This window comes from Vulpes lagopus, chromosome 13, assembly GCF_018345385.1.
Source record: "Vulpes lagopus strain Blue_001 chromosome 13, ASM1834538v1, whole genome shotgun sequence".
In the NCBI taxonomy this organism is placed as follows: Eukaryota; Metazoa; Chordata; class Mammalia; order Carnivora; family Canidae; genus Vulpes; species Vulpes lagopus.
In genome coordinates this window covers 11,672,828-11,685,195 of record NC_054836.1, presented here as the reverse complement: position 1 = coordinate 11,685,195, position 12,368 = coordinate 11,672,828, and the positions used below count along the sequence as shown (strand labels likewise).

The window sequence follows — 12,368 nt, the reverse complement described above, 5'->3', positions numbered from 1 at the left end:
CATTTTAGGATCTTCTGCTGGCTCACACACAGCACCTAGAGGGCAGTTGTTGAAATAGAGTGTTAACACTGTCTTTCAATTTGAAAAGCTAACCATCCCTTTCCTGGGAGCACTTGTCTACAATGTAAAAGTAAACTTTGTTTACTTTTGTAAACAAAGCACTTGTGTAAACTGACCTGTTGATTTCTCAGACACTGTTGTGAGGCAAATATTTTATGATAAAACAAAACATGCACATGTAATTGTGTTATTGAAAATACTGGGTGGGGGCACCTAGGTGGCCCAATGGTTGAGCATCTGCCTTTGGCTCAGGTCGTGGTCCCAGGGTCCTGGGATCGAGTCCTGCATCGGGCTCCCCTGCAGGGAGCCTGCTTCTCCCTCTGCCTATGTCTCTGCCTCTTTCTGTGTGTCTCTCATGAATAAATAAATAAAATCTTAAAAAAAAAATACTGGGAACACAGATGTTCTATACAGATTCCTATACTAAGTCCTAGACGGAAGGGAAAACAATAGGTTATTTTTAAGGGGACTATCTTGACAATTTCAAGATAAGCCCAGTTATCACTATGCCATATGTTTTATATTGCCAGGTGGTGATGTGTTTGCTTTGGCGGATGATGGGGCATCAGTGTTGTTTGAGGCAGCAGGAGGGGGCAATCCTGACTGCATTTCCCTCCTGCTGGAATACGGAGGAAGTGGAAATGTACCCAACAGAGCAGGGCATCTTCCAATACACCGAGCTGCCTATGAGGGACATTATCTGTGAGTAATAAATCGTAAGATGATCATTTTAAATTGAAAAATACAAAATTGAATATACAGTAGAATCTCAAGTTTACCTATATAATACTGAAAATAAAAAGACAAATATAAATATTTGTTTGATTTTTCCCCTTTCTTTTTATATTCCTTGTGAAATTTCCACATTGAACTTACACTACTTTTATAATAAAATTTTTTTTCTTTTAGAAGGAAAGAAGTTATAACAGCATTCTGCACAAGCCTCCCAAACATGCCTTTCTCTTTTGTTTTGGGTTTTTTTCAATGTGCTTAACAAAAGGCTATAGGTTTCTAAAACTTTTGCCTTTGGCAAAGGATTTTATGACAATATTACCAGTATTATTACAATTTTTAGTAATACCTACAGATATTATGATACAATGTCAAACTTTTTCTTCAATAGAAAAGTTTTATTATAAGCTCAGATTTCTTTATTCAAAAAAAATGGTAGGATAGATTTTTAAATCACGAGATGTGCTATAATCACATCAATAGAAGTCTATAATCACTATATTAAATACCCACCATAAGAGGATTGTTTTAGGCAATTAAATATATTTTATAAGTTCAAAAACTTTTAAATCATTAGGCTTTATCACTTTCAGTAGCCACATTAGCTAAGTTAAGTGGCCAATGACACGTAATTGATGCTAAGTGACATGTTGTTAAAGTTTACCTGGATTTACTCCCAGCGTTCATAAATTCACACATGGTAACTCTGAATTAGGCACAAGAGATCAAGTTATCCTTGCGTGTGGCTCTCATGTGTGTCTAGTTGTTTTGTCAAGTGTGAAATTCACAACTGTTTATCACAGGTTCTTAGAAACATAAGCTTGTGGTTAATTATACCCATTGGACTAATATAGGTTGATAGAATAATAAAGACTCTTTTGGTGGCTGATAATTCAATTGCAAGTTATATGGAATCAGGCCACTACTGAAGCATAGACTACTCAAGAAGCAGTGAAAAAGAAGGAATGGGAATTCAAAAGGACTAAACTTTAGTCCTTGCTCCACATCCAATTGTGTGACCTTGGACAAGTCATTTCACCTCTGCAGACATCCTGTTGCTCTTCTGTTAAATGAGGAGTTGGATTGAGCACTGTCCAAGGTCACTTTCTGTGACTCCATGATTCTCATGGTCAAGGCTATGAAGTGTTCTTCTATGTGCCTATCTTCCTTTTATATTTTTTCCATTAAACAACTTTGATTGTTTATAAGTATTATATTGTTCCAAAAAGAATTGGAAGATGGGAGGATTCCTGAGGACCTACAATTCTAGGACCAAACATAGGACCTCCAACATGTTGCCTGGGAATATTTAGAATGGGAAACTAAAAACAAAACTAAACTATACTAAGTAGTCAGCCAATGGACAAAGGTTAGTATGAAATGTTTTTGTAGGAGGTTATCTAGAGAAAATAAAAGAAAGTTAACAAACTGTATTCACTTGTCTGGTAAGGAAGCTGATCTATTTAAATTCTTCATTGTCTTCATGCCATGTGTATAAATATATATATTTATATTTATATTTATATTTATATTTATATATTATTTTTTTTTTTAGTGCTCTGAAGTATCTTATCCCAGTAACATCCAAAAATGCAATCCAGAAAAGTGGCCTAACACCAATTCACTCTGCAGCAGATGGACAAAATGTGCAATGCCTAGAACTGCTTATTGAAAATGGCTTTGATGTTAATACCCTGCTTGCTGACCACATTTCCGAGAGCTATGATGACGAGCGGAAGACGGCGCTGTATTTTGCCGTTTCTAACAATGACATCCAGTGCACAGAAGTCCTTCTGGCTGCAGGTGCAGACCCAAACCTAGATCCCCTCAACTGTCTACTTGTGGCAGTGAGGGCCAATAACCATGAAATTGTCCGGCTGCTTCTCTCCCATGGAGCTAACGTCAATTGTTATTTTATGCACGTGAATGACACGCGTTTCCCCAGTGCCATTCAGTATGCCCTCAATGACGAGGTAATGCTGAGGCTGTTGCTGAATAATGGCTATCGAGTGGAGATGTGCTTTGACTGCATGCATGGGAACATCTTTGGAAATTCATTTGTGTGGTCAGAGATAGAAGAAGAGGTACTACCAGGGTGGACATCTTGTGTAATAAAAGATAACCCGGTGAGTTACAGACTTTTCTTCTTCCTGGTGGGTCATCATCCTAACTTTTGCCCATTTAGGGATGCTATAAGAAAAGAAAAATCAACTCTTATATTTTTCTTATTCTTGAATTTTTCTTTGCAATAATGGGGGTATAAGCATAAAAATAGGCAAACAAGATTATTTCTTTTTCTTGAATTGGAAACTGAATGTAGAGGCATATGAAAATGTATGTGATTAATAATTTATGCCTATTTTGTGGAATATCGGGGATGGAAACATGGAAAAAAACAATCATGGAAAGAAACCTGATTCTTCCATGTTATGTTGACTGCAATCACATCAGAGTCAGGCATAAAGCTTCAGAGCTCATGGTTTCGCAGATACAAGCAATTTATTTTTCTTTTTTGTTCATTACAAGAGCATACTTTTATTTCCTGTAAAATAAGAAAGAGTAATTTTTCATAACAAAATTGAGTTCTTATGCATATAGCATATTAAATGTATTACTAAATTAAATTTTATGAATTCTCTCAGTTTTGTGAGTTTATTACAGTTCCTTGGATGAAACACTTGGTAGGCAGCGTTATTCGTGTATTAATTGATTACATGGATTATATTCCTCTGTGTGCTAAGCTGAAGTCTGCACTAGAAGTACAGAGAGAATGGCCAGAAATCCGTCAAATACTAGGTAAAAAAAAAAAAAAGTTTTGTCTATGAATTATTTTTATGAAGACTGTATATAGGGAAACTTTCTTAATGGTCATCATTGATACTTTTTCAGTGCTACTTCATTCTTAGAATTATCTGGATTTTTAAAATCATCCTTAACACTCTCTCTGATATAAGATGCTAATTTTTTGCTTTTCTTGATACTTTCCAACTCTTTAATTGTATGATGGGTTATACTATAACAATATTAATATTTTCACTAGAAATCATTTTTTAAAAGGTAACTTCTATAATACCATAAGATACTTAGGCTGTAATCTCCATGTGAACATCCATCTATTTTGTTTATTTTTGTATTTTCAGGGCTTTGCATGATACCTAGTGAATAGTGAACAATAAATACAGAGTAAATGAGTGAATGGAATGAATTAATTATCCTTTTTGATATGTTCTCTCTCAGGTCTTGGCAAATTGTCAAAAATCTGTCTTATAGGTAGGCCATTTTGTATTCTTTAGTTTAAAATGTAGTTATCATAAAAGTGAATCATATGATAAATACAAAGGCTAGGGGCAATAACAAAACAAACTGAAGCCTATAAATCCTTTTTCTTTTTAAGACTGTTAGTGGTTCTGAAGCTCACTGATGTTTCAGAACCAATCTTTTATTTTTTTATTAAGTAAACTCTGTGCCCAAAGTGGTGCTTGAATTTACAATCCCAAAATCAAGAGTCACGTGCTCTACTAACTGAGCCAGCCAGGTGCCCTTGGACTCTACTAATTCTTGAAATTGACTTGTCAAGACTCCCTTTCTGGACCCTCATTGGGAATAAAATCAAAATCACAGGATAGAGTCATAAGAAAGTCCACACAAGAAGACCAGACCAGCAGCAAACAGAACAAGAAAACCTCAAGGAACAAGCCACTATTTTTCGTCATTTCAAGAAGACAACAGAATAGGGAGTTCTCTAAAGTCAGAAGAGCTGTATTGCACCAAGCATTCTTCTAAAGCTTCAGGAAAACTAATGTCACATCAAAATGAGCAACGGAAAATTAGTCAATTCTTATGTAAATTTCTTATAAGAAAATATAAAAAGAGGAACAGAATAATATCCCCACAGACAAGAAAGCACACAGAAAAGCACAGCCTTAGAATAGATGAAAACTAAAAACTTCACTTCAAAACTAGATAAACAGCATAAGGAAGATGATCTCAGACATGAAAAAAACATTCAAATTCAGAATTACAAAAATTCAGAAAGGAGTTAACAGAATTGAGGGAAGAATTAGACATAAAAAGAAAAATTAATTTCAAATATAAAGACTGAACTAGGATGAAAGCAAGAACTAATAATGCAACAGATGGGGGATCCCTGGGTGGCTGAGCAGTTTAGCACCTGCCTTCGGCCCAGGGCATGATTCTGGAGTCCTGGGATCAAGTCCCACATCGGGCTCCCTGCATGGAGCCTGCTTCTCCCTCTGCCTGTGTCTCTGCCTCTCTCTTTCTCTGTGTCACTCATGAATAAATAAATAAATCTTTAAAAAAAAGTAATGCAACAGATAATACCTTCAGAAGCTAAAATGGAAGGAAAATGTTTAAATAAAATAGAAATGAAAGAATAGATCAAAAGATTTGAAATACAGTGACATCTATTGAAGATAGGCAATAAAGAATGACCAAATGAACAATAGGATTCCTTGAAAGGGAAAACCAAATAGAGGAAACCAAAAGATACAAAAACCTATATATAAAAAAAACTATAATAAAAAAAAAGACAAAATTGCAAATTACAAATTACTATATCCTCTGGTCATGTAAGCAAAAAGAACAAATGACTTAGAGGGAAAAAATCAAATTCTCTCAGGAAATATTGGTCCTCAGTCTTCTGAAGAATCCACAAAGAAATGAGCTTCAGACAAACCAAAATAACTGGAGAAGTAATGACATACGGACTAGTACTGAGCAGGAGACAGAATATCAAGACCAAGTGTGAGCTAAAAGGGAGAAGATATAATATGTAGGGTTGTATGGTCAGAGATGACACAACTATTTTAAAATGGAGACCCGGGATCGAGTCCTGCATCAGGCTCCCTGTATGGAGCCTGCTTCTCCCTCTGCCTGTGTCTCTGTCTCTCTCTGTCTCTCTCATGAATAAATAAATAAAAGCTGAAAAAATAAAAATAAAAAAATAAAATGGAGAGAGCACACACGAAAACATTTTTTTAAATATCAAATTATATGGTGATGGCTTAATATTAATATTGTTATCTGAGAATAAGAGATGCATTCAGTAAGTGAGTGATTGTGGGATATTCTAACTCTATTATTTTTGTATCCTTGAGGAGACAAAGAATTGTCAGTGTGGAAGAAAGGAAATACAGATGTAACAGCTTAAGAAAAAGCTTATAGTCCTGAACTGGAAGTAGCAATATGAACTCGAGCTATTTTACCTGGAGTCTGTCTGTCTACAGTAAAAGCTTAGAAATAATGGCAAACCAAGTAGCGATGAATATCCCTAGACTGTGGTCTTGAATTACCATTTCCTAGGGGAAAAAAAAAAAAGGATTATTTCAGGTCTCAGGAAGGAATGTGCAAGATGAGCCTGGAATATCTGTCATTCTACATTGAGAAGAAACTCTCAAAAGACTACCAGAGCATGCCAAAAGAATTCAGGAGCCAACTTGAAGAGGCTCCTAGTGGCCAAAGATGGGATAATTAAGCTTCCAAAGGGTAATTATTTCAGTGAATTGAAACCAATTAAATATGCTTAAATACGGTATTTTAAAAATCATTCAGCTCTAGAGAATAAGAAAATCAATTTGTTATCTTGAAATTGATAAAGGAGGAGATTTAAGCATTTATTCTACTTTACCTATATGATTTGTGCCACTTATAACCAGAGAGTAGATGAGCAAAAGCATCCCTTTATAAAAGTATTCCAAATAATAAATGAAAAAAATGATATTATTATATGTCATCATTTTGCAGCTACCAGTCAGATAATGATGTAGTCATTGAGCATCAGATGCTCCTAATATCTCATCATGTGGTCCTTGATGAAAGAACACAGCACTAGCTATAGTTTTGCAAAAGAGATCAAACTTGAGTCTGCAAGTCTTTGGATCTAGCTATCAATTTGCAAGAAATAGAAATGGCAGTGAAACATGGAACTACACCATGAAAAGGCAATCAGTAAAATTTAGGCTATGGAAAACTGCAGGGCTTTTGGGTTATTTAAAGATTAACTGAAAGAAAGAGAAGGGGATGAAGAGATGAACCAAAAGAAGGAAATGAACCTGTGGATCAAGAGACTTAAAGAGCCTATCAAATTTTTTAGAAATATTGTCAGCACAATAGTGGAGGGATAGCACACTTAGATGTTGAAGCTCTAAAGGAAGTGATTACTTGGGGCCCTGGCCTAGTTCAGTCAGTAGAGCCTGCAACCCTTGATCTAGGGTTGTAAGTTTGAGCCCAGTGCTGGGTGTAGAGATTACTTAAAAAAAACAAATCTTTAAAATTAATAAAAAATAAAGGAAGTGATTATCATAAAAGTCAGAATAGTGGTAACTTATAGGGGAGGAAGGAAGGAAGATTGCAATAGATTATGGAGGGAATTCTGGGACGGCTGGGAAAATTCATCTATTTACAGCCTGGGAGGTGATTACAGATGTTCATCTCATAATCACTAATATGAGATTCACTCGTGAAGCCATAGATGTGTGTAGCTGTGTTACAGTAAAAATGTTAAAACATTTTGGAGATTGTAAGAGGAAAAACAAACCCCAAGATCTTAAAGATGTGAATTGCCCAAAGTTCTGTAACTAGAAAACAACAAGGACAAATTTGAAACCCCTGTCTTACTTCAAACCACTCTGTCCAATACCACTATGATTCCTGTCCATAGGCAGAACAGAGGTTGCTTCTAACTGGTGATTAATCATCCATATGTTTTTATTACAAAAGAATCACCAATTGTGATGACTGTAGCAAGGCAAATCTAAGGAAGAAGAAGACCAGGAAGGTGTTTTGCTGTCTGAATCATCCATTCATGCATCTGGAATGGATGTCAGTTGAATGCTGTGAGCATGGTTAACCACTGGATGTCAGGATTCCTCCAGACATATGTAAGACGATATAGTTTTAAAGAAGAAAATAAATGTAATTTTTTAAAGATGGTCTTATTTGACTATTTCAATAACAATAATTTTGCCTCCATAGTTTTTAAAAAACGTTGCTTTACTTTTTTAAGAAGATAATTTGTTTATAATCACAAAGGCAATGGAAATATGATGTTTTTTATTACTGATTTGAGTGATAGTTCACATGATTGAGGGGTTACAAAGTGCCAACCAGGTTTCTAATACTTCACATAAGTTCACATAAGTTAATTTATTTTATCTTCAAACAACTCTACAAGGTAGGTCCCATTGTTATCCACATTTCACAGGTGAGAACACTGAGATCCAGAGGTTAAGTTCAAGATCACACAGATACTAAGTGGCAGAGCCAGGATTTAAATCCATGCCAACAGTCCAAATCCCACAGCTAAAACCCTGTCCTCTGCTGCCTTTTCACTAGCTCATACTACAAGATAATATATCAGTGTTGTAATATAGATAAAGAGTTGTGAATAAATCCAATATCAGATATTTAAGTAATGTTAGTAGATTTTTTTTTGAAAATATAAAATGTTTAGGTGTCAGGTGCTGAAATAAACCTAAGATTGAATAATTTCCATCACATTTCCTAGATAATTATGCATCAGAAAGATTGGTAGACGAGAGGGGAAGTAAATAAATAAAACTCTATAGTATTCAATTCTAAAAAATAAATAGAAGTGAGCAGTTGCTTTCTTAAGTCAAATTCCATTCATTCATTTAACATATCCGGGCTGAACACCAGGATGAGCCAGGCTCTTCCTGACACTGGGAAAAGCAAAATGTTTGTCTTCATGGAGACTGCATTTTGGAGGAGAGGTCTGGGATGCTTAATTTGCACCTTGAATTTCTTTTAAAATTGCCAGTTACTAATACTTGTTTTTTTCAGAATGACACTTTTAATACTATTCTAAAACAGTCTGTATCTTACAAGTCAATCTACTAATATTGTCTTTATTTTTTCCCAACATTTTAGAGAATCCTTGCTCACTGAAGCATTTGTGCCGGTTAAAAATTCGAAGGCTTATGGGACTCCAGCGACTCTGCCAGCCAGCCTCAATGGAGAAGCTCCGTCTACCACCAACCATCCAAAGATACATATTATTTAAAGAGTATGATCTCTATGGACAAGAGCTAAATTTGCCGTGAGTTTAAAAATAATATTTTTTAATGTGATTTAAAAGATATTTTAAAATGGGATTCATTCAGAATTTCGTGGAATCGTTTTACATCCTTAAGGGTGTTTAAATCCATTAACAATTTTATAACGATACATCTTTAAAGACCTAATTTACATAGCGATTTTTTAAGCTGGTCAATATTTGGTATGTGAATTTCTATTAATTATCTTTACTTCCAGCAAGTCTTCAAATTCTTCCTATCAGGTGTCTCCTACAATATCCATCTCTCCTGTGTTTATAAATCAAAGAACCACTTTCTCAAAACCACATCTCCAAGCAGTTGTGGGTTCTTTCCCTTCTTTTCCACCCACACTGCATGAAAGGCTCCTTCCTGCCTACAGATGCACACACTATCCTCTGGCTTCAGCTCCCTCCACAGCCTCTCAAGGTCTTTGACAACTGCCTCGTTGCTAATTTCAATGAGCTTTCCTCTGTCCTTTCAGCTGATTTCTGCAGCATCTGGCACTGCTGTCTGCTCCCTCCTTGAAATGGTTTTGCCTTTGTTTTCAGGACACCTTGCTCTCTTGGCTCTCTTCCCACCTCCCGGACCGACTGCGTGTCTCTGGCTTCTTTCTGTATTGCTTATCTCCTGCCAACCCGTCAGTATATGTCTTAAGCCCTGTTTTCTTCTTATGCTATGTTATCTGAGAGAAATGTCATCCATGTCTATGGTTTCAAAATTTATTGGCTAGAAAATTTATATCTGAAGTTCAACTCTTTCTCTCATCTTATGTAAACAAGTATTGTAATGGACTTTTAAACACAAAGGCACCTCAAACTCAACATGTCCTCAAATGAACTCACTACCTTCCTCCACAATAAGGCTCCTTTCTAGCTTAGCTCACTAGTTAAGCCCAAGTATTGTCAGTTTCCTAAGGAAAAACCTGGACGTCAGCCCTGACCATCCTATTTTTCTTATCCAATGTAACAAATCACCACATCCTGGTTAACTTTGTCCCTTGAAGACATTTTCTACTCAATCTTACTGATTTCGCCCTAATTCTAGCTATTATCTTCTTTTTTCCTGGGGTACTATAGCGCTGCCTAACTGGCCTGCCTTCTTGCTCTCTTGTTCCATTTAACACACATTCTACACACAACATCCCAGAGTGATCTTTTAGAAATCTAAGTAGGGATTCACTCCCCTGCTTAAAATCATTCCCATTGCTCTTAGGATAAAGTCCAAAGTTCTTCCTGGCCTTTCCAGATCTAAATCCCTGCCTTCCTCCTTAGCTCTATCTCTTGACCTCTCCCTCACCCCACTCCTTTAACCATATAAAACACCTGCTAGAAGTTCTGTTCTTCAAAGAGTGATTCCTAGGTTTACAGATTTTATACACCTGTAGTTGTAGTTTTTGTTTTTCTAATTTAAAAATAGGTTCATCTATTTTTTTTTAAAATCTATCACCTACTGTCACTGTCATTTCACAAAAGAGGGGCCATCTTAATACCAGAAAACCAGTTGGTCCTGAACCCAATTATTAAAATTGAATGACTTTAGCTTTGAAAAGATCTACCACACTGTCTTCATTTCCCCATTAATGGGTGAAAATTTCACTCTGGCCCAACAAATATCTGAGGTCCTTTGTTTGGGAGCCACTGTTGTAGAAATAGACCATACTCTCTTATACCTTAGGATCTTTGCATTTTTTTTCTCTCTGTGCCTGGAATCCTCTTTCCATCTCCTTCTTCCCCTCCCACCCCTTCTCCATGTCTCAGCTTAGATGATCCTTCCTATCATAGAAGGGGAGGCCCCACCACAGACTTCTCAGGCTGTATTACAGGTGCCCATGTTCTCATCTGCCTGCCCCAGTAGACTATTAGCTCTACGAGGTCAGGGGCTAGGTCTGTTTTCCAATGTTTTCTTGGAGCCAAACACATTCCCTAGAGCACAGAGAAAGTTCAATAATTATTTGTTGAATATACTGAATGAGAAATTTTGTGTAAGACCCAGACAAAAATAATCAGTAACCTCATCACTATCATGGTAAACTGATAGTTCTGAATCTGTGAATTGGTTACGTAACTTTAATCATGTAATTATTTAGATTTGCTTTTCTTCAATTTTAGTAATGTGTTTTCCTTACATTTATTTTTATCATTAGAGTTACTTTATTTTTCCAATGGTGATACCTGATTGGTTTGTGAATGTTTCAAATTGTATTATTTAGCTTTAGTTATCTTTAAAAGATAAATAAGCATTAAAAAAAAACCTGTACAACTAGAGCTATAGTGTCAACTTCCTGAATTCCCTAGAGGATAATATTTTTATATAAATTGAACTGTAAGTATTTAATTCAAACTATAATGTTTTGTGTATAGCATTGCACGATTCCTCTATTGTTCTCCTAATTGTGGCTAAAAGGCATTGTTATCTGTAAGTGTTGCTCTAAGTAAATAGAAACCTTAATACTGGGGATGTAAGTCTGCTATGTGATATTTCAGATATTAAATAAACTAAAGCATTGGCATTTTCTTTAATGGATTTTTGTGTAAGTACATTCAAAGTGCTTCGGATATTAAATAAAATCTAGTACACTGAAGCTGTGACATTTTTTATGTATTTTATGTAAATATATTCATGAAATATTTGTATGTAAAGGTACAAGTTCATGGTGTATGTTATCAGTTTTATAAGTCGTTCTTCTGATACTTGTGAAGCAGGAGATACACAATCACTATATCTGAAATGGATTTAATCTTTTTTCTTATATTTTGAAGTTTCCTAATAGTGCTTTTGCTTTTGAGTGGGCTGAGTGGTAAGGGGAACTAATTTCTATCTAATCAGGACTTTTTCTCCTAGAATATGTCATTTTATCTGGGAAAGGGCAACAGATGCTTCTCCCCACTGAGGCTTAGGAAAAGCCAGCCATTGTACAGTGGTACGCGTTGAGCCACTGTGGTGGAATCACCATGATAGAGTTTTGATGATGTTGCCCCATGCTGCCAAAATGTGCATGAGGTCACTGTGGATTTTTTTTTTTTTTTTTGTATCCTACGGAGAGCCTGAATGAAAAGAAGTAGCTCTGTCCTCTCATTTGAGTGTGATTTGTTTAGTTTTTCCGTAGGCAATCTTTAAAGAGTATTTCTGTTTCTGACTTAAAATAATTTTATGAGCACATGAAAACCAAGTGCCGCCTGAAGAACATGGTTCAGTCATTTCAGTCAGTCACAGGACATGTTTCTAGGCGATAGGATGACAGTGCAAAAGATGTGAGGAGTGTGCTAAGCAAACATTCATGGTTAACACTGCCTTTGATACAGGCTTTTGAAAAATCAGTACGTGTGGGTCAAACAGCATGGAAACTACAAAAAAAGATGGGAGTCTTTTATGACACAGTGAGCACACGTAAGCCTTGTCATTGACCTTTTGCCACACATTACTACCCAAATTTTGGTTTCAAGTCACATTATTCTCATGTATATAGTCACCTTCCAAGTCAGAAATTATTTAGAACATATA

General features: G+C 35.8%; 1 protein-coding gene across 13 annotated transcripts in view; it reads left to right on the top strand.

Annotated features, from left to right (window-relative positions):
• ASB15 (ankyrin repeat and SOCS box containing 15) overlaps nucleotides 1-11,442 on the top strand; it is a 60,824-nt gene extending 49,382 nt beyond the window's left edge. For 10 of the 13 annotated variants that reach the window (XM_041727730.1, XM_041727726.1, XM_041727727.1 and 7 more), the window contains 6 exons: nucleotides 591-762; nucleotides 2,348-2,918; nucleotides 3,435-3,588; nucleotides 4,030-4,062; nucleotides 8,701-8,869; nucleotides 9,416-11,442. In XM_041727730.1, coding sequence (XP_041583664.1) covers nucleotides 591-762; nucleotides 2,348-2,918; nucleotides 3,435-3,588; nucleotides 4,030-4,062; nucleotides 8,701-8,869; nucleotides 9,416-9,521 — 1,205 coding nt within the window. In that variant the 3' untranslated portion in view covers nucleotides 9,522-11,442. The remainder of the gene's footprint in view (nucleotides 1-590; nucleotides 763-2,347; nucleotides 2,919-3,434; nucleotides 3,589-4,029; nucleotides 4,063-8,700; nucleotides 8,870-9,415) is intronic. The other 3 variants (XM_041727734.1, XM_041727725.1, XM_041727735.1) reach the window with 3 other exon arrangements.
• Nucleotides 11,443-12,368: the final 926 nt, after the last annotated feature.